The sequence below is a fragment of the Phaenicophaeus curvirostris genome, chromosome 16 (assembly GCF_032191515.1).
Source record: "Phaenicophaeus curvirostris isolate KB17595 chromosome 16, BPBGC_Pcur_1.0, whole genome shotgun sequence".
Taxonomy (NCBI): Eukaryota; Metazoa; Chordata; class Aves; order Cuculiformes; family Cuculidae; genus Phaenicophaeus; species Phaenicophaeus curvirostris.
The window spans coordinates 1,670,005-1,691,995 of NC_091407.1; the positions used below are offsets into that span (position 1 = coordinate 1,670,005).

At 40.6% G+C, this 21,991-nt stretch overlaps 1 protein-coding gene across 2 annotated transcripts in view; it reads left to right on the forward strand.

Annotated features, from left to right (window-relative positions):
- The window catches only part of XYLT1 (xylosyltransferase 1), a 159,007-nt gene that overhangs the window by 103,429 nt on the left and 33,587 nt on the right, over nt 1-21,991 (forward strand). For both annotated transcript variants that reach the window (XM_069870335.1, XM_069870336.1), the window contains exon 5: nt 14,845-14,925. In XM_069870335.1, coding sequence (XP_069726436.1) covers nt 14,845-14,925 — 81 coding nt within the window. The remainder of the gene's footprint in view (nt 1-14,844; nt 14,926-21,991) is intronic.

The following is a 21,991-nucleotide window of genomic DNA, read 5'->3' on the forward strand; positions in this document are numbered from 1 at the left end:
TGATTGTTTTTACAGGAAATAGTAAATAGGATGCTTGAGGGTTGTTTTCCTTCTTTCAAACTCCGTTCCATGATTTGTTGGGTAATGGGCTAGGGCCAGTTGACTCTACACTCACTGGTTAGTCATATTGCAGTTGGTTTTGCTAGTTTTCCCTGCATAAGAACATATGAATTTTGTGGATTAATAGGTTTTTGTCTAGAGCTGCTTCACATTAAGCTTTTGCTTCCCATCTGCCATTCCATCTGTAACATCGAAACCTTTACTACTTCTCTTCTGATAATAAAAAGCTAATCCAGCCTTATAAGTCAGAAAAACACATTCTTTATGGTGGGGTTAGTGCTATATGATGAAGCCTAAATCTGTCTGGGGAGCTGTCTGGTGTGTTCGCAGGCTTCACTACGATTGCTAGGAGCCCTTTATCCTTTAGAAGAGACATCCAGAAACAGATGTCAAGGATCATACATTATAAAGGCAGGGGAAAAAAAATGTTAGAACCATTAATTTTGGGAGAGAAACAGTAAAAAACATGTAAAATAAACTATATGTAAGCCACAAAAATTCAGATAACCCCTATTATTCTTCCTTGTGCCTTAATGTTTAGTTTGTTAAGTGGAGTCTGTAGATCCAGCATGAACACAGAGAAGTTCTAATCCATGTGCTTCTAGTTGTTATTAGAAATCGCTGGCAAAGTCTGGACATAAACAAAAGTACCGTGTTTCCCTTTAGCCAGGAGGCAATATGTTCTATATTGGCCTAAGTGGAATGATGTGGTGCCTTATGCAGCTTTGACTCCATTCAGCTCCACTGAATATTCTCAGCAGGAGAATGAAAAAGATGAAAGGACCAAAGACAGACTTCATCACTACAAGTGGCTCTGAGGTGGGAAGTTGTGTGACTGCTCCTCCTTTTACTCTGGGATGGTAAATAAAAAAAAAGTCACATGCTTCCTTCAGGATTCTCAAGAAATGATCTCTCACAGCCACTGCATTCATAAAGAAATGAAACCAGCACTTCCCTTCGTTTTCCTTATTTTTTCAAATTTTATTGGATTTTTTTTCGTGGTTTGAAGTCTTTTGAAAGCCTCTTCCGAAACTCTGTGGGAAAGCTATTGATGTCTTTAACCTCTTACTTTACATGGGTATCTGTTTGCATTATTTATTGTCTCTGACAAACAGCATCAGGTAGTCAACCTTATGTTCAGGGACTGAAATTTCACTCCCAACAAGGTGAACTGTGGTAGAGCATCTATTGATGCTGAATGTTTAATGTGCATTGCAGGGGTCCTTGGATAATGTGGCAGGTGAAGTGTTGCGCCACATAAATTAAGAAGTTTAATGAGGTCATTTAACAGTGAATGTCATGTCAGTGCTTACCTGGCCACAAAGCTTGTATGAAGAATAAACGTAATGAAACATTTGAACTATTTATAATTTACAGTAAATCATTGAGCCTCAATCACCAAAGGGATCACCTAATCTTATTGCCAGCTAACGCTTGGTCTTTAATAAAAGCCAAGCAAAATTGTTAGTGGAAGCTTGAGGAGTGCTTAAATACAGTAAGATAGAGTGTCTTATTGATGGAGCCAGGCATGCAGGTAGGACTACATTTTCAAAAATGAGCAATATCAAGAAAGGAAACTGAGGACAAAAGGCCTGTGAGGAAGATTAATTATTTAAAATTCTCCTCTGTGAGCAGCCAGGTGAAGTATTGATTAATATAAAACCAAAGCAAAGTGTTTGCCAAGAGTGAAAAGGTGAGATTGGAAGGAATAGGTCTTTAGGTTTTCACCCGGTGGCAAGTAGAAATAATTATAACCAAGTTTTAAAAAGATTTTCAGCCTTTGGGAAAAATGCTTCACCACTTTTTCAAGTTATTTTTCTTGAACTGCCTGGGAGAGCAACAATTTCCTTGTTTCAGCCACCGGCCTGGATTCACCCCTGCAAAACATGAGTGACTGCCACTGAATATAAACTGTATCAGGAATGAGTTTTGCTCTGTCAAATTTACTTGACCCACCATGATTTCACCTGGGCAGGTGACCAAATGACAGAAACTTTGAAGCAGGGGCAAAAAAAGGAGAGTGTACGGTTTTCATGGAGTGAGTAAACCAGACTCGAGGTATCCACCTGCTTTTACAAAACTTCTCAGCTCTTGCAAATGCAGCCTTGAAGTGCAATACTGGAAATGCTTAGAACTGAAACAAGGAACTTGGCTTCCACAGGCAGCACCCTAGCTTTGTGAGAAGTGTCTGAGGCCCAGTTGTGCCCTCTTGATGGTTGTGAGCTTAGAAATCCCAAAGCCAGCAGGGCTGATGGAAGCTGTGTAGTGGCAAATAGGATCACCAAAACCATTGGCTCAAAATGTTCTCTCTCTTTCTCTCTCTCTGACTCCTCATTAATTTGACTTGACTTAATTCAGCAATTCTGTGTCTTACTGAGACTCAGACTTCAAAACTGTCTCTTACAGGTATTTTCTTCCTGGCAATACATAAGCTGGTGCTGGACATGAAAGCCTGTATGAAAGATACTGACTTTCCAGGGCTGAATTTGACCTCAGACCCCATAAGAAGCCACCCCTGGAACGCTGCTCTGACACACAGGCCTTGCCACTAGAATAATGTACCAGGCACTAGGCAAATAACACACATTCTTTAAATCACCCTGTTGAATGTTATCCGGAACTGAAGCATTAGTAAATCATATCTATACATCTAGATGGGAGGACAGCGCAGGGAGCTTTTGCAGTACAACAGCTGTTAAGATGCCAGTGCCTGAGGTTTTTATCTCAGTATTGTCGCTGACATTGTACGTGGTTTTGTTTGCTCAGAATATCTTTATCTGGCAAGCCAGACGTCAATCCACTCTTAATGCTTCACAGGGAATCTTTTTGCCTCTCCAAAAAGGAACTTTATCAGCGCTTCTCTTGAATCTGCATTCTCTGAGAATTCTGTATGCTCTCTCTTAAATCCCTGAAATAACCTTTTCTCCTCCTTTTTTTTCTCACTTTGCCAGCACATTTGCTTGAGATTCATGTATTTTGAAGGTTATCTTTTTTATTTGCTATCCTGCTTCTCCCATGTTATCAGTGGTTGGCAAGGCAGTGGGTTTGTGCGTGGTCACAAATGGGTGGGGTGAAATGTTGAGATTATTGTGGCCTAAAAATTCTGTTTACATCTGGTGTTAATATGGTATTTTCTTCAACCTGGCAAATGTCAGTGACGGGAGACCCACCCTTTCCCTGTGCAGCCACAGCAGCTGAGGTTACTCTTTCTCCACCTCTCCGTCTGGGTTTAAGCTATAAAGCAGCTTTCGCTTTTGGAGAGTTGTAACATCTGCAGCTCTTAGTAACTTTTGGAGATATTTAGTACTTCTGAAATGTTCTCCTTAGCAGCCTCAGTCTGGCAACAGAAATAAATGCCCCCCAAAATGGAGACTGTTTGGCTATCCAGTCATCTCTACAGTGCACACAGATTAAATATGCGTCAGTAAAGCACACTTTTAGCACAGCAATGTTACTCGAAGTACTCTTGTACTTGGCAGCCCCTTATCTTGTTGATTACAGTGCTAAACATTCAGCCCTTTATCTCTTCCTACGTGAACTGAGCCAGCGTCTGAGACCACTCGAGGACTGGCTGGCAGAAGAGAGCCCCAGATGCCCAGCTTTACAGTTTGATGGGCATTGCAGCCTCTGAGCACTCGTTAGGCTGCCTGGCTGGTATCCTCTTCTCTTCTGTCTTGGCTTGGGGGCTGCTCACAGGGAGGTTTTCCAGTGAAGAGCCAAAGGGTTTTCATCTGTTTGCCATTTGCTTTCTGGATAAGATTTATTTTTCACTTATCTCTGACTGAGAAAAAAAGTATATCTCCTAAAAGAGAATTAGATGTGGGTCTTCACTGGGTACCATTCAGCCTGATCTATAAATAGTAACAGCACAAATGTTGTGATAATGTGCACTGTTGGTTCCTAGGCAACACAATTACATCTTTTGTCTTTAGGATGCTAGAATAATATCTAGAATAGTAGTTTTGCAAGGATAACTGATGCGTTTGGGCTAAGGAAGGCATGGAGTAGTATGAGGAATCTTGCCAGCTCAGCTATTTAAGAAACTTGTTTTTCACTTACAACTTGTCTTTGTGGGTAGCCAAGTCAAAAGAAGGGTTCTCAGTGCAGAACGGCTCTTGTACTTTAAATCTATGGTTAGCAAAATTTCCCACTAGCTGTCCTGTACTGGGAACACCTTCCTGTGGTTCTCAGCTGATCGTTGCATTCCTGGGCAAGAAGCTCTAGTAGGGTTGGAGAGTGCAGAGGGATGTTGGTTGTTAGGGAAATGTGAGGAGTGACTCTCTCTCCTGTGCAGTCTTGTGCAGCTTTGCTTCAAGTGACTTTTACTCTTTGGATTTGATTGTGAGGTGCGTAACGGTAGCCACAGAGAAACAGGTCCTTGGGGTGTCTACCTGGGTTTTAGGAGCAGAAGCTCTTTAATTTCTCTTCAGCTGAGTTTTTGGTGTTTTTTAGAAAGTTCAGTGAAATCATTATCAAATTCCAAAAGCTAAAACTGATTGAAAGAAGGAAACATTCCTATTATAGCATTGCATTTCAAAGACGCTCTCCCTTCATGGCCTCGCTGAATTCTCTCAGGAAATTAAAAATCTGTTGAAATTGCCATTAAGATGCTTTTTTGTTTAGCTTTCAGGATGCCAGTTACAATAAAACAGCTGCAAAGTATATCTGGTGGCAGTTCGAAGTGAAGATGAGGCAACAACATGTGCTATTATACCTTTCCCAAGTCACTCTTAAGTAGTTGTGAACTGAAAGGCCATTAAAGGGGGGGCAAAAGTGTTGTTCTGATTCAGCCTTTTACTGTGATACTGAAATAGAAAGAAGAGGAATAGATTAATAGATTAACTGTCTTCCTCCAAAAAAGGGCTCAAAACATAAGACTCAGTAGTATGTGATGTTAAAAGATTTTTTCACCAATTTATACTTATATTCTGGTCCTGTCTTGGTACTGAATTATGCAGGGATCACACCCCACTTCATCAGTCTGTAAATGCTGCAGAGGAGGCCTGTCTCAGCTCTCATGTCTCTGTAGAACAAACCCAACATGTGTGCGTGTTCAATGCTGCAGGGCTTGAGTGTTTCAGAAGATGGTTGGGCTCTTCTGTGCATGGTTCGTTCTTTGAGACGTGCTCAGAATGTGACTCAGTCTCAGTGCCAACTCTTGAGGTATTGTGGAAGCTTTGAATTGATGGTGCAGAAATTCAGGACCTACATTTTGCTGTGCAACCTCAGTTAGAATTAGTGGCTATTTGTCTCTTGCAGTTACACCTTATTACAGTTGAATACTTGCTTTCTGCTCACCCTGCACCGCTCTATTAGTTACAATGCTTTTATATAATACTTGTGAATCTCTTTCTGTATAAATGGTGCTGAATGCCATTGAATGTGATTTCACTCCTGTGTTTCCAGGCGATCAAAGGGGGACGAGGCCCTAAACGGTTCATTGTAGCACACATTGCACTCTGTCACACACTGTTTAATTATGCATTATGCAGCATTACTTGATGAACCAGCTGTAGGCACAAGCATCCCCAACCTTTCATCAGGATAATTGCACTCTTTGCCACATTAGGAACTGGTTTGGGGCCAAGTCTTTTCCAAATACAGAGTCAATCTCTGTTTAAAAGTTTGTTGCCCCTAAGTATTCTTGCAACAACGCATTCTTGGGGCAGCCGAAGACTTAAAAGGTCTATAAATCCAAGTTAGTTATTTGTATCACATTATGGCTTTAAATAATTGGAGCAGTCTTGGAGGGTGTTTTAGCACCGACTTGGATCATTGTATATTCTGAAGACGGGACGTGCCATGCCAGTCAGGTGTGAGGTAGCTTCCAGATGGTTTCATGGCAGGGGCTTGCGTGAACCCTGGCTATGAGTGCTCTGTGAGGGCTGATGTCATTGCTAAGTCTTTGTATAGGTGCTGTCATGTAGGCACTGAAGCCATTCCCACAGGGCTCAAGTCTTGTTGCTGGTGGCAGCTACAGAACTATAGCTGAAGGCTGGAACACCCTGGTCTTTCTTCCATATGTAAAATTGGTATACGTGGTGTGTTAAGAGATGATGGTGCTGGATAATCATCATAAAGTGCTTGGAAGACCTTTAGGCTTGTGAATCATTGCAGCCCAAGAGGGGAGAGACAGCCAGGATGTCGCTCCAGGTCACCTCCTGTCTGCTAGGCAGTATCTCTTGGTAGGGTCAGATCAGCTGGTGACAGACTAACTAACTTTAATTCACATCCCTTTTTTATGGTGTTTTCTTGAGTTGAACTGAACCACTGGTTCTCTTCTGATCACGTGATTAAATAAGACTGTATTGGTCGCAGCTCTGTTGAGCACAGCAGTGAGTGGGAAGACCAGCCTTGCACCCTTACCCTTGTCTTCTCATTAGCCCCTGTTATATCAGTTAATGGATCTATTTGTTCCCTTTGTCCTTTTCTCATTCAGACTCCTCTCTGCCACGTGTTTTTGTGCCTCATCCCAGTGCTGTGTTCTTCACTGACTCCAAAACAGTTCAAGCAAAGAGTAGGGCAGGTCATCAGCTGGCACCAATTGTCTAAATAAGATTATTGCTCAACCCAAATAAAGGTAACTAAATGTGACTTTCTGTTTTTAAAACCAATTAAGTTTCCTTCCATCAACTCTCAGTTCATTATCTCTTTCACCCCCCAGGCCCCGTTCTTCCATCTTTTCAGTCTTGGCACAGAATTAATGTTAAAACCCATTAGTCTGACCCTGTTTTCCCCATTTTGCCTTCTGGTCCTCTGAACTGATACGCTCCGACAGGTTGATTCAGCAGCTCAGGGATCAAAGGGAGTGACAGGCCCATGAGGAACTTCAGGAAGGGGCTGGTTGTACTCTAATTCACTTTACTTTTAAATGAGCAAAGTGGAAGGGCCTTAGCAGCAGGGTCTTGCTGGGAGGAGGAAGGGCTCTTGGCTGCATCCCTGGCATGGGATGGGTGGGTTCCAGCACTAACTTCTTGACATAAATCTAGTTAGGAGGTAGAAGCTGCTTGCTTAATGCTGCTTGTAACTGAAGTTACTTCACATAAAACATTCTCAAGGCCTCTTTATTCCACTTTCTGGGAAGAAAGTGAGTGGTTTTTTATTATAATTACTCAACCTAATAAGCAAATAATTTTTCTTATTGACTTGTACAAATAAAATTTCCGATGGGTGCAGGAATGTATAAATCAGATGAAGTGAGTAGTTGCTTTAACTCTACTCTCATATTTCATTTTAATTTCTTCTCTTTTACATAAAACTCTTGGTAGTTCAATTTTGGAGATGGAGAAAAAATTGCTGAATATAAAATATGCCATTTAAAATACACTTGCCATGTAAAATACACATGGTATAAACAAGTAAAGATCTCACTCAGCCCAGTATCTAGATTTTTTTTTTTCTTTTAAGCAAATCTCACTAATTGAGTAATGGACTTGTTGATCATTTTTGCAGCTCACTCGACTTGCTTATTAATCAGTGATTATTGTTTTCATCAAATGGGATGTGTCGTGTAGGCAGATGAGGTTCTACATGAATATGCAATGGCAGACAAACATGGAAAAAACGCAAAGCAAGGAGCATCGTTCGGTACTGAGCACAGTCCCAGCGCTTTCATAAACCTAAAAGTCTTATCATGTTTGGTTTTAATAATTAAATATCCTTGGGTATTAGCAGCTGATTAGGCAAATATTTCACTAGTATTTTTTTAGGTACTTTTCAGCAATTATGTTAAACGGGCTCAGTTCTTTCTGTGAGATAGGATAGTCCTGTCTATCTCAACTCTTTGTGGTGCTGCACCCGTACAATTTGTATCTTAGTATCAACAAGAGAATGATCTGTGTTCTGGTCCATCAAGAGCATCTCGAATTACCTGCTGTGACGCACAAGAGCAGGGAAAAACACAGCAGTTCTCAGAATGATAGAAAGACTGCTAATTTTTGTCTATTAACATGCTGTCCACCCATGCTAACAGCCTTCAGACTCATCGGTCTCGCCTCCAGACTGGGCAGCACCACTAAACTTTTCGTCACGATTTCCTGTACCCCATTCAAGACCACACATCTATGGCTTGTCTCTTACATGACTGTTAACCACAGCAGGGGTGATAATAGTTAACCATTGACTCTACCAGAGAACAAAAATTAAAAGAGAAGGTTGTATGTTAAGCTGCTTTTTCCATTTGCAGATCTGTGCTGGTGGGATCAAAAGCCAAGAAAGACTGGAAACAAACTGTAAATGTGCCAGAGCTAGGATAAACATAACAAAATATGGCTAGACAAATTGCTTGCACTCCAGGCAGATAAAGACTGAAGTGGGGAGCAGGCAAACGTGGCAGCTTTCTCTCTCAAATAGCTTTCACAACAATTTTTTATTATTTTTAATGCCTGTGGACAGAAACTTCTTGGGAATATGAAATGTGCCAATGCCAAAAGAAAATCTGCTTACTTAAGATTGGCACATTAGTTTAGGGAGCCAACATATGTTTGGAACTGAGATGATGCTGAATAAGCGTCAAAACTTTGGGTTACCTAGCCAAAAATGCTAAACATCTTGGATTACGCTCTTAATTTTAAGTGTCTGAACCCCACATTGTTGTATTTTCTGCTCACCAATCTGCACTCTTTTAATTTCCAAATATTAGTAACAGGAATGCCAGAAAGGCTTGATAAACAGTTTTTGCCAGCACTTACAAAAAATGAGCTTTCTTGCATACATGCAGTTCAAGTAAACTGACATTTCTTGTGAATGCAGTGGGAAAGGAATTTTGCTTTACTATAATATATACTTTTAACGAGTTTTCTAACCCTTATCTGAGTTAGACACACATCTGCCTTACTTAAAAATATTTGTTGGACATGGGCAATTATGGGTCTTTTTAGCAAAGGCGATCTGTCAGGCACTCAAGTTCTGGGCTAGCAAGATTGAAAAGAAAAAAGATACTAATGGTGATGTGCTGTTCATTCTTAAAACTTAAATAGAGAAATAAATAGAAAATTGTTTAACAAGTCAGGGTGAAACGTTTCCTTCTTTTATACCAAAGTGCCTCTAAGTTGAATGCATCAACGCCAAGTTATTTAGGGAATAATTTGTCCTGTGTGCACCTGATTTTCTTTTATTATTTTCATGTGTAGCAGGCTCTTTGCAGCTGTACATCTGGAATGAGATTCAGAAGCTTTTGTTATTCAAGTGTGTTTTTCAGTGCATTCAGTGTAGCACATATATAATCTGGGTTTAGAGATTGTGTAAAATTAGTTTTATGAAAGGAAAATGGTTTTAAATAATGCATTTCATAATTCTACTGTAAAATACGTAGGTTGCCTTAAAATTTGGAGAAAAGGAGCTGCGTATGACACATTATAACATGATAGTGTTTTTCTTGTTTCTTTACTTCTTATTGCAGCAGTAGGGATGCTCAGAAAATGTCATCACAGACAAATGGGCTCCCTAAGATCAGTTCAGAGGAACTCCTCGGACCGAGGGGATTATTTTAAATGTTTTGTAAACATCTTTGAGTAAAATCTCAAGCCACGGTTGAGCTGCATGATATTTCTGTGGTAGAGATGAACGAACTGAGTTACAAGTGGACAGACCTCCCTGAAAGAGTTGTCTTAATAAATATACTTGTGCACCTAAGAGATCTGAGATTAGTTAAAGGACAGCTCTGAGCTTTGCATCTTGTGTGTGATCATTGCATGTGCTGCTTCCCAACGCATAGACATGTAGATCCTTACCCATAAAGTAGTTTATAAGAAGATAGTATGAAAATCGCATTGTTTCAGAAGATCTACAAGTGTGCTGTGGTTAAGCACGTGCTGTTAAGTGCTTTATTGCTGTAGTATAGTATAGTGTGTTTCATAAGATCCTGGATAATTTAAATGCTCTTGTTGAAATTGCACTATAAAATCACTGGAAATTGAGTAGGTTACTTTGTCTAGTGGACAGCTAAAGAAAGTCAAAAGCAACAAGTTAGAAAGTTTTAATGAGTGCATGTGGTGAGTATTTTATTATCATAAAAGCTGTAGGGTTTATTAGCTGATAGAGGGCTGAAGTTTTTCATTAGCCAGAGGCATTTCAGGGTTTCATGGGATATAGCTGGAAAACATTCCAAACAAATGAATATTCTATTTTAAAAGAATAATGAGACATTGAGGGTTTTTATAAACTCCAAAGTTTGCTAAACCAATATCTCTAATTAGTTGAAGAAACTCTCTACAGAGGCTTTGCATCAGAGGCTGTGCACATAGCAAATGTTTTAAGCATTTACATATCAAATACTGCTGGCAGCGTTTTGGCTGCAGTCCAGAGCTGTAGATAGTTTTAATCACATTTGTTCATTAATCCTTGGTGGAATTCTCTTATATGGTCTCTTTAGGATTTTCGTTTAAGCGTGTGCTGCTCTTGTCAGCAGTGGGCTTATTTATCTATTTTATGAATGCCATCTGAAGCCTTGAATTTATAGAAAATAGTTTGTGGAGTGGCTCAGGAAGCAGATGATGGAGTATATTCTTTTTCTCTCAGTAGATCTCCTTTGTACCCAAGCATTTATGTACTCTCACTAGGAAGAGGTTTATTCAGCAGCGTGACATTTAAAGAAGACTTTCACTCTTTTGTGACTATGTTAGTTCTTTTCTTTTCCATAGGAAACAGACAATGGTTGAATGAGAGGCAGTAATTGAAAGTACAGCAAAGGTGATTGTATTGCTAATAAAATGTCTTGAGAGTCATACAACACTGACAGAGCTGCACTGAGAGGAGCTGCATCGCGTATGATGGCTGATGAGTGCCTGGAGCATCAAAATGCAGAAAGCTAATGCTCTGGAATACATGGCCACGACTTCCCAGCCCAGATGGCAGCACTTTGTTGGAGCAGAACCCTAATCTCTCAAGTACTCAAGCAAGCCAAGCTGCTAAGGCAATAGTTTTCTTCCATTATCTTGTTCCTCTGCTAAACTTGACTTGAAAGATAAAACAAACCATTTAAGACAGTACTGCTGTAAAAGCAGAGGTGTTAACAGTTACCTAGAGCCTTCCGCATGCAGCTGGCCTCTGAAATCGTATCTGTCGTTCTCTTTTCATGGTACGTTTTCCCAATGACTGCTGTTAGGGAAGCGGCTTCTCTGAGCAACGCCTGCCATGCTAATATTTGTTCTGTGATAGATAGCAAAGGCTAAGTATAGCTTTCCCTTTTCTTTGCATTTTTAGATGGCAGTGTCTTTTTTTTTCCTGCTACAGCCAGTCAGGCTCCTCTAAACCTCTCCTTGCACTAAGTTGCCTTTGAGGATAGAGGAGGAGTTGGGAGCATCAGTGAGAAGGTCAGGTTGCATATCCAGGGTCTGAAAACTGAACTGTACAATGAACCTGTATTGTTGTGTTGCATCTGTGTCCTGATCCATCTTGCTATAAGCATTTCCTTCAGGAAGAAATCTTGTAGGTTTTCACTTTTTTTCCTGCAGAATCATCCCACTGTTGTATCCTTTTGTTAGCCCACCCGTGCACACAACCTGAAGTCCAACGGAGCAGCTGCTCTTTGCTTCTTTGTCTGATTCCTACACAGAATCAAACTACCTTGTTTCTGTATCTGTGCTGCCAAAAGTCTCTGAAGTTTTGATCTAACTTAGCCAAGTTGTTATGCAATTATTTAAGTTTTGACATATGAGTAGTCCTGTCGAAGTCACTACTGTTCCTTACAGCCTTCAGGCTGCCCGTGCGTTGAAGTACCTTGCTGAATCAATGACATTTATAACAGCCTTTGCTACCTTCCAGAAGTAACAACTGCTTGTTTTCTTTTTCTCAGATTCTCCAAAGACTTTCTTAATCTATTTTCACAGCTGTAAACTAAGGGGATCTGTGTTCTTTGCTTGGATTAGTCACCAGGACTTGGAGGGTTTACTTAAAACCAGCGCTGCTTTTTGTTCTCCGTAGTGTTTGGCCGTGGTTGTGCACAGGGACGCGCTCGTACCGCATCCCGGGCAGACCTGCCGGTGTGTTCAGACAATGCAAACACAAAGTCAGTGTTTCTTTTTCCAGTTTTTCATTTCACTTCCCAGCGTTTATGACATATTGTGAAATGATTGCAGTGCTCAGCATTTATATCTGCTGAGTGCCTGGTTAGCCTGCTCATGCTCTGGGACACCTCAGCCTCAGACCAGGGGCTGCTTATGAGAAAATGCTAGTAACAGACGTTGCTTTGGTTTGTCAATATCTTCTGAAGTCCTTTATTGCTATAGGACTCAACTTTTTCTTCCTTAGACCTTTAACTCCAATCTTGACCCTAGCCCTGGACTGAACCTCCAGCATGTACTGTGTTATATGCTGGAGAAACTGATAGGACTGTAATATGTGAATCAGTAGCATGAACTGCTCTGCCTGTCCTCATGACTTTTTTTATTCCCTTCTTAGGAAGGAAATACTAGAAATATGTTGTACTTGTTACTTTACGTTATATTGTGATGGTTAGTCAGCGATTGCGTGCCAGGTTTATGCTCAGTGAATTATCACAGAAATTTGGGAGCTATAGCAGAATTTAATTTGGCAGTGTGGAGTAGATGTTGTTCCCAGTGATGTCTTCAGCTGAAAATCTCAGCTTTCTGTTGCCTTGCTTAGAATAAAAAAATACACTCGTGTCTTTAGTATTTCTCAGGAGTTCCAGAGGCATTGTAAATAGCTGGTGCCAGAGGCACTGTGATGGCGTAGAGGCTCTTCTGCCACCATACATGAAGACGCGAGGTAACAATCTGTGCCAGAGGCATTTAGGAAATATACCTGTGACGGCAAAGTTTTCTGAAAGGCGAGGGAGATTTTAGGAAATGCATTAGCGTCTATGGCACGTTCAGTACTTTCGATTTTCTTTTTATATGTCATGTGGTGGAATAATTTGGAGGTGGCATGCAGCATCCTCATGATATTGGGGCTGGAAAAAGCAGTTTGAATGAAAGCTTAATAGAAATTCAGTGTTCTCCCATGCTGAGCATAGAATTGGTTGACCGCATAAATCTAAATGTCAAATAACTAAAATGTTTTACCAAATGGAAATGTGATGTTTTATTTCCACGTTGTCAACACATGAAAGGAAGCGTACTTAACTGACAAAGAGTAAAACTCTGTGTATATATATATATATATATTTTAAAATAATGTTAGAAGTAAAACTAAGATGCCACTAGTGTTTTCAAGAAGTGGGAATATGTCAGTTACTTGGAGAGCTAAAAATCATGTGGGTATTTATAAGCATTATCTAAAAAGTGAGAAGCATTGAAAAGTTTGTATGGCAGCCCCAAGTCCAAATTAACTTGCTAGAGCACAGCTGAATAATGAAGTATAGGTTGGTGAGCAATATAGAAATGATGATTTTTTTTTTTGAGTGGTGTGGATTGTTACTTTGGTTGATTTGATTTTTATCCTGCGAGGCAATTAAAGCTCAAGCACTTCCAAACTTGGTTATATTTCTAAAGATCATCTTGGCGTGCCAGCTTTTGCCTAGAAACTCACCCGAAGATGTCAGCCATTGAAACCATTTCATGTGGAAGCATTGCTAAGTAAATTCACTAAATGCCTATTCATGCCACTAAGATGGAGAATCACTGGAGCAGCAAATGTGAAAATCTGCACAGCTCACTATACAGAAAGCAGTTTTCTGAGGTTGCCAAATTGAGATGCAGAGTTTGACCCTGGGAGGTATTGCAAGTTCCATCAGTGAGCACAGGAGGAGGGTCTGGGGCTCCTACAGCCTGGTCGTTCAGGCTGGGTGAGAGGCAGATACTTTATTTGGTCCAGATAAAACCAGTGGTTAACTTCTTCTTTATTCATCAGTTCGATAATGAAATGCGTACTGTAATGACAGAATAATTTGGTTTTATGAGATACGAAGATAGTTTACTAGGCTATAACATTTCCAAGGTATTGCAGCCTGACCCCGTGAGTTAAATGCATTTTGTACAGGTCTCTGGTTTAACATGATTTTCTGTGGCTTATATAAATGGAATGTTTTCAAGATATAGTACTATTGACAACTGTTTTATCTTTAGTTTTTCTGCCATCAACTCCATTACAGACCATTGCTTAAATGGTGTTGTATCTGTAGTGTTGTGGGTTTGAATGGTACTCAGGAGATGAAGATCTTTTTAATACGATTTATTCAGTTTTCCTAAATATGGTGACCTAGATAAATAGGGAATGTTTTCCCTCCATTGTTAAAGAAATAAGAGACCACAAAAGCTGTGAAGCATAAAAAGATGCTTGGACTTGTCAGTTGAAATTTTGAAAATGCTGGTGTCAGATTGCCAGTCATACTAATTGGAATTAACCTTCTAAATTCCTTTGTTCCTATTATTTCTGTTGGGATTTTGACATCCAAGTTCTCTTGCTTTATGCATTCCAACCACGGCCTTTTCTCTGTTACAAGGATGAAAACAAATAAAATGCCAATAGATATCTAACCAAATTCCCTAGGAAAGATCTAGCAAAGCATGTAAAATGGGACTATCAGTGCAGTCATCTCACAACTGGGTTTTCAGACTTAAAAATTGTTGGGCAGTATTAGCAGTATTACTTAATACATAGTTTATTATAATGCTTTAAGCATCTGCCAAGAGTTGATATGAAATTTGTTAAGATGCAATAAAGCTGTGCTTCTTTCGAAGTACACTTGAAGTTTAGCAGCAGGATGAAAGTTTTTTCATCAACTGCCTCCTTCAAAGATTCTGCAGTTGGTCCCCAAATGAGAACAATAAGTCTGTAGTAGATTTCACAATGTAATTTGTTCATCTTTTATTCTTTCTCTTGCAGGACAAATGATCAGCTAGTAGCATTCCTGTCCAGATATCGTGATATGAACTTCTTGAAATCACATGGAAGGGACAATGCAAGGTAAGCTGGTGCTTTTCTCATCTTATTCAGCAATAACACTGAGAGTTTTTGCATAGTGACGGTTTTCCATCATTATCTGAATGAAGAAATCCCTAGTCCAGGAAAGAGAAGCAAATGAGGAGGAAACCCTCTCCTGAGGACAGTTGTTTATTGGTCCAGAATGGCACTTCCCAGAGTCAGCTTGTAAAGATACTTTTGTGGGGAGGGAGACATTAAACAGATTGATGCTTGTTCTCTCCCTGAGGCTTACAGATTGATGTTTTGGGACCCAGTGGTAGTTGCCCCACACAGCAGCAGTTCCCTGCCCCAGTCGGTTCCAGCCTCACTGGTGACCGAGACCTGCAGCAGCCGAGCTCTGCAGCGAAGACTTGTGTGAGCAGGGCATCTCTGCAAAGCGTAGGAGGCTGTATAAGCCTGTGGACACTAGCAAGGGAGAGGATGGTGGATGGAGGGTTTTCATGATCTGCTGCAGTTTTGAAGTCCTTGGATCAGTGTCCCTCTTCATCCAACCAGCGTAGAATTAGAGAATGTGCTGTTTCCCACGACGCATCAGTAATACTTACAGCTTTGTGGTTTGCAAGAGCAGCAGTGACTAAACGCCATTTTTCCAAAGATTTAAATAACTTCTGTGGGTGAAGATCTTCCCATCTGATTGCAGTGCTCCTCTTTGCCTCTTTATTGATAGTTCTGTTTTTCCTTTTTATTGCTAGCTTTGTACCATAACAGTATTGCAACAGTTCCAGCAACTCCATATGCTTAGTCTCAGTGACTTTGCACCTAAAAAGATTGTTTTATTCTGCTTAGGTCACCAGGTCATCTGTTCATTCTGTAAAATGTCAAGAGCACCGTAAGGCTGGGTTCAGACAGTGTACACAGAGAACGTGACACATTGAGTCGCACGTTCCGTGCAGTGGGTGGGTTGAACAATGCACAGGTCTCTCACTTTATGGTTGCTTTACTCTTGTCACCAGATTTATCAATTCTGTCACGTTCCCGTTTAAATGAAGTCCTCACAAGCATTCATCTTGCGTGTGCAGAAATTCTACAGCACATAGTAAAAAATAATACTGTGGTGAATAATATTTAAATCTGAGTCAACAGTTTTCACAGGAGAGTCTCTGGTTTGGGAAATGCAGAGTGTCAGAGTGATTGGCAGGCTCAGCTCTAGCTGGCAATAGTGATCGACAGTCGAGTATAAGTAGAAAAGGGGAGAGAAATGGCCAGGGAAAAGCAGTCGGTCTCTTATGCCTTTTTGCTCCTCTGGTGAGCCCGATTCTTCTCAAATTCCCTGAGCTGGCTATGGAAAAGATCTAATGAATGATGACATGCCTGCATCAAGCTGGTTTGAACATGCCAACCTCAGCTGGGTTAGAACAATTTAGATCAATTAAACACACTAACCTGCTATTAATTTAATAATAAAATGAGCTAGTATGCCACTTGTCCTCCCATCACAGGAATAACACGCCATTTATTAGTTGAATGGTTCCTTTCACTGTAAAAACAATTAGATAACTTCTAGCCTTTTACAACAGGTTGCTGTGGGGTTTTTTTTCTGCTGGATTTCTACCATAAATTCTCTGTCCATCAGGAAACATAACAGGGGACACGACTCTGGATTCACTGCCTCTGTCCACCATTGTTATGTAGTCCCTAAGTCCTCCCACCGATGACCACTGGGAGAATGGATCCTTTCACGTTACCCCTTGGCAGCTCCCCAGAATTTCTATCATGGAGGTAACAGTGGCTCCCGTCCTCCTGCACAGCCCAGATCAGAGTAGAAACACGACTCGGGCCAGTGGCCGTGGAAGCCCCTAAGTAATATTGGTGTTTGGTAAAAATTCATTCCATTGGTGTCAAAAGCTGATCAAAAAGCAGTCAGCTCTCTCTATTGTGGGTGAATTTCCAGCTCTGCATCCACCTGTTGAGAGAAAAATTATATCTAATGTGAAGATCTCTAGCCTGATCTTTCAGACATTGTGTTTCAATAACTCAGTCTTGTCTAACCCAGTAAACGCACCATCTGTTCTGCCCATTTGACACACAATTTCCAATTGACTTGTGTTTTATGCCCAAGGTGTGTAAGCTGTGGTCATGCTGGTGAGGTTTATCCCTGTAGTTAGAATGATTAAATGCTCTGGACTGCAGTACAGGGTATAAGCAGGGGGAGATGCGACAAGACTGAAGGCCCGTGTAGGCTGTCAGCGTGTCCTGCTGCCCACAGAGATGTCCCCAAAGAAGCAGAGAGAGGCGGGTGGTGCCACGTCCTTACAATGTTCTCCCAGCCTCCTGTGACCTTTGCTTGAGGAAATTTCCACAGCCAAACTTAGTGACTTGCTCATTTATGAGTAAGGAATGATTTTTTTCTATTAATTTTTCCAGCTACTTTTTAAATTTTACCATTCGCTTTGCCTTGTCACAGCCCTGTGGAATAGAAATACTTTGTGGGAGTAATGGGATGGCCAAGAGTTTAGTAGGGTCTAGAAGACAAGCAACAGGGGCTTAGGGTTTGACAACGAACATAAAATAATAAAAAAAAAAGAAACAAAAGGCAGATTTTGGAAAGGATTTAGGACACATGCCAGTCTCCAAGTTACTGGGCAATAGGAAAAAACTCCCTTGGGAAATCCTATCTCAAACCAAATTAGAACAGGAGTTTTTATTTAAAATGGCAAGCTGAAGCCATGATAAGGGGAAGGACACTGGACTAGACTGACTGCCGCCCCATGTACAATAACAATTTTGCTGTTCCAAGATGTTTTTCTCAAAACCCATGAACTAATACAGGAGCTCAGCAATTAAATATTACTAAAAGCAATTTATAACCCTTGCTACTACTTCTTATTTTAATTTGTGGGTGAATAATGGCTTCTAATGGTTGGACTCGATGATCCGGTGGGTCTCTTCCAACCTGGTTATTCTATGATTCTATGATTCTAAACAATAATCTCTTCAATTGTCTAAGTCTATTTTTTAAACAACTTTAAACTCTGAATTTTAAGTCATCGTAGTCTTTGGATCATACAATGGAGAAATTAGAAGTGTGATCTTAGAACCGAAATGCTTATACAGTTCAATCACGATGTACTTTGTATTCAAGCCATGTTCCCAGTCAGTACGTGCTTTACTGCCAAATAAGGAGAGAAACCAGGCTTCCTTTTATAGAGTGAAGTTTTCTTCTAGTTATGCTGAAGTCATTAAAAAGTGCATCACTCTGATATTCCTTCAGTGGCTTCAGAAAAGGGAACGGACGTGAAAATGGCTCCTTAGCTCAGCTGGGGAAGCGTTATTTCCTTAGACAGCTGGATGTAGGAAATGGAATAGCAGACAGTGGCTGGAGTCCTTACATTGTACTTGGTGGGCAACACTTACGTTTTCTCCTCTTTTCAGTGCCTCAGACTATTAAAAGCGAAAGAATAACCCAGGACTTGTATGAGCTATTACAATTTGGAACACCCAGAAGATTTGCTTTTTTGGCAGCAGGAGCACCTGGCTGATGTATTATAAAATATAGAGATGGTCAAAAGCGACATCTTCAACAGGACAGGCAGGAAAAAACAGGGTTTTTTAATAGAGAACTTGCCATAGCAGTCATTTGGGAAACTGTAAACATGCTGTGAAGGCTGGATGCTGTTAGGTCTTGGAATCCAGAGCTCATAAGCAGAATACAGACAGCTAAAGAAAAGGCCATTACAAGTTTACTATGTACTTGGGTTCTTCCCTTGTGTTTGTTTTTTGTTTTTTCTCCTCATTAATGCTGTCCTTCACAGTTGTCTTATCCCCTTTCTGGCTTGTGGACTGCTCTTAAACATTTTGGACATTACGGCTAACTTTCAAATGTTCCTTGTTGCTTTATGCTAAGCATTAGGGGAGCCATAAAGCCTTTACTGCTCTGGATTGACAATTTGCCTCCTTTAGGGCTTTTCTTTCTTCTTGATCTTGGGAAGTGATGTGAGCTTGTCAATGCACAGGAAAACAAAGTAGGTTGAAGGTCATAGGAAGGTGTAGTAAAAACAGTCACATGTCTTGACAATGGGACAAACCAGGATTTGGTCTTGGTAAAGTATACAAGCAAGATAATCTGCCAATTCAGGAAGGTGAAATGAGTGAGGAGGATTGAAATATTTATGAGGTGGGAGTTAGGAAGGAGGTGAAATTGAGGTACCAGTTGAGTAATCTGAAATCTGATTGCTAGCTAGGAGCATCGGGGTGCGCGCTTCATTTTAAGTGGTATACGTTACTAACATTTGTGCCCTTTCATCCAACGTTTTATAAAATAATATGGCAGGGAACATCTTTTTAAGTTGGACAGATATTTTTGACCCTGTTTTGCCCTCAGGTCAGTAGCGTGATTTACAAGCTTGAAAGTCTGTATAGAAGTGACTCACACTTGCCCTTAGTCGCTTGGAAAGTTTGAATCCCTATTTCCTTTTTCTTTTTTCAGTCGTCTCGTACGCGGATCCCAAGTTGTTAAGCACAGTAGAACCAGCCAGCAAGATGCAGTTGTGGTGGGCGCCCAGGTGGGCTGCCTGGCCCTTCGTAGTGGCTGCGGGCGCGGCCGCGGCTCTCGTCCAGAGCTGCTCCAGCAGCAGCCAGGTGAGAAGCCGTCAGTCTCAGCCCCTCGGGCCCAGCAGCCTTCCCAGGTCAGAGGACTGCCTGTCATGTGGGTGTTGAGGAGAAGAGGAGGTGAGAGGACTAGAAATCTTTCAGACAAGATGTTTGTGGGAGACAAATCGCTGCTAAAATATGAGGTTTCATATCATTGAGCCTGTCTGTGGTGAATTCAAGCTACCTCTCCACACAGTGTCATTTGCGGTTTTCTCCCTGTTTTGCATATTTAGTATAAAAAGAAGGAAAATCACTTGAGTTGTGGCCTCCCTGATCGTGAGAAGAAACTGTTGCATTTTTGTCCTCAGAAAAGCTGTTCCAGTGTTTCTTAAAGATATTTTTAAGTGGAGAGAAACCCACAGGAAAGTCTTTGAAAGTCTCTCTTGGGCCTTGTACTCATGAGGGACTGCCTGGAACTGTTATAAAAACAAAGCAATTCCTCATAGAGTCATTACTGCAAAAAATAGACTCTGCAAGTTTTCTACAATTAAAAACAGTTCTAGAGGCCTTTTTATTTTTGGACACTTGAAGAGTTTTCTCCCTGATCTGTAACATTAAAACATTGAGAAACATTAAGGGCTTTTTAAGACTTCCTCTGAAAGAGATTTCCAAAAGACAGAAAGTAAGATTTTTCAAAAGTAGTGGAAGTTAAGGCTTAGGAAAAAGTGGATAAGAAGAATCATGATGAATTTCGTCTGAATATAGTGCAAAGATTGATATGATTAAAGCTTTAAATGACTATGCTGAGAGAAGTATATATGAAGGAAGCAGAAACAAAGTTAGAGTAGGAGGAACTCATTTTAAAGCTTGAAAAATCTAATTATGTCCATATAAAGATGGAATAAAGGCCATGTATGTGTGTATTCATTGACTTCCAACGCCATTTCATGTGGAATACCCTAAATGCCACGTAAGTTTGGGTTCCATGAAGATGCCACTGATTGAGAAAGGCCACATCTAACATAATACATCAAGGTAGACTCGCCCTCCTCTGTTGTGGGGTATATCAAGATATGAAAGACAAACACTAATCATATTTTAACAGTGTGATTTCCTTATGTTCCTCGTTAACTCCTGAGCATTTAGCACAGTGGGCAAAGCTACTAAAAGCGTTTCAATTTGCGTGCATTACTTATGGATTTGGCTTTTGCACGTGCAATAAGCCCAATCTCATATAGTAAATCCAGTCAAGTGAGAAATCCTTTATGATATTGTTGATGTTTGTTTGTGCACTGGCAATAAAGCTTAGGGGATTGTTAGGGTAGTATTGTGTTTATAATATTTTCATCAGAGTAAGGGAATTAAAGGAAGATAAAGAGAATTCTGCTTTTGACTTTATAACACTTGCGTTCAGGATGCTGCAGTTTAAACACACTGGAAAGCAGGTTGCAATTTTTATTTCTCCCTCTTTCTTATTCCATCGTTTTTATCTATACTGAGAGGCTTTTTATAGCCTTTTGAAACAGCAGTAATTGTGCATTCTGCTCTCTCTGCATGCTGCCTGTCATACTGGGAGGACATCTTCCTCATCTTGACAGACTGAGTAGGTGCTATTTCTTTTTGACGTTGTTCCCCTTTTCAAGCTTCAACCCCATTTCAGGAGTTGGGGGTCAGCCCTGGAGGCTTTCAGCATAACAAAAAGACAGCTTGGGAAGCATTCTGCAAGATCTTATCTTTAGAAAAACAGATGTTTCTCTGCTACAGCATAGGCATTGTGTTTAAATAGCTAATCGTTAATTATTTAAGAGATTTTAAATACTGTATAACCTTTCACAGAATAGAGTTACCCAAGGAAATAGGGTGAAGTCAGGGTTGTGTCACAGTCAGTTGGGAACTCGTCACCTACTCAATGGAGACCAGGGTTTTTGGCCTGCAGCGGGCAGGGAATGAAGCTGCTCTGTGCAGGTTTGGGGTTTATGCTCTTGCTTATTACAAAGAATTATTCAGTGACTGGTTTATGGAGATCTATTGCAGCCTAGAGATTGCTCACAAATTACTTGTTGCAACTGTTACACTCAAGATTATCAAATTACTATTCTGTGCTTTCTAGTTGGTCACCTAAATTGCAAGTTACTGTTTTATGCTTCCCAAGTGATTGATCTGGTGTTTCCACGTGGCTGTGCAAACGCTGCTGGCAGGAGACTCTTATATGCTCATGTGTAAAAATATTTATTTGACTTTTCCCACCAAAACTGTCTGACTTCTTCAAATTCTTGTCTAAAGAGAGTTAAAAGAAGAGCAGGTAGAGTCAAAGCAGCGTGCAGAATTTGTCCTCATAAGTTAAGGAGAACATAGAAGCAGCGCTAGGGGAGCTCCAGGCTTTGCAGATCCTTGCTTTGGCACTGACTCTCTACTTGTGAGGAATTGTTTTGCTGATGTATTGTTAACTTTTATTCATAGTTCTTATTCTTGTATAGTGAGTAATGATGATGGGGTCTGGTAGGTGCACCTGGTTAGC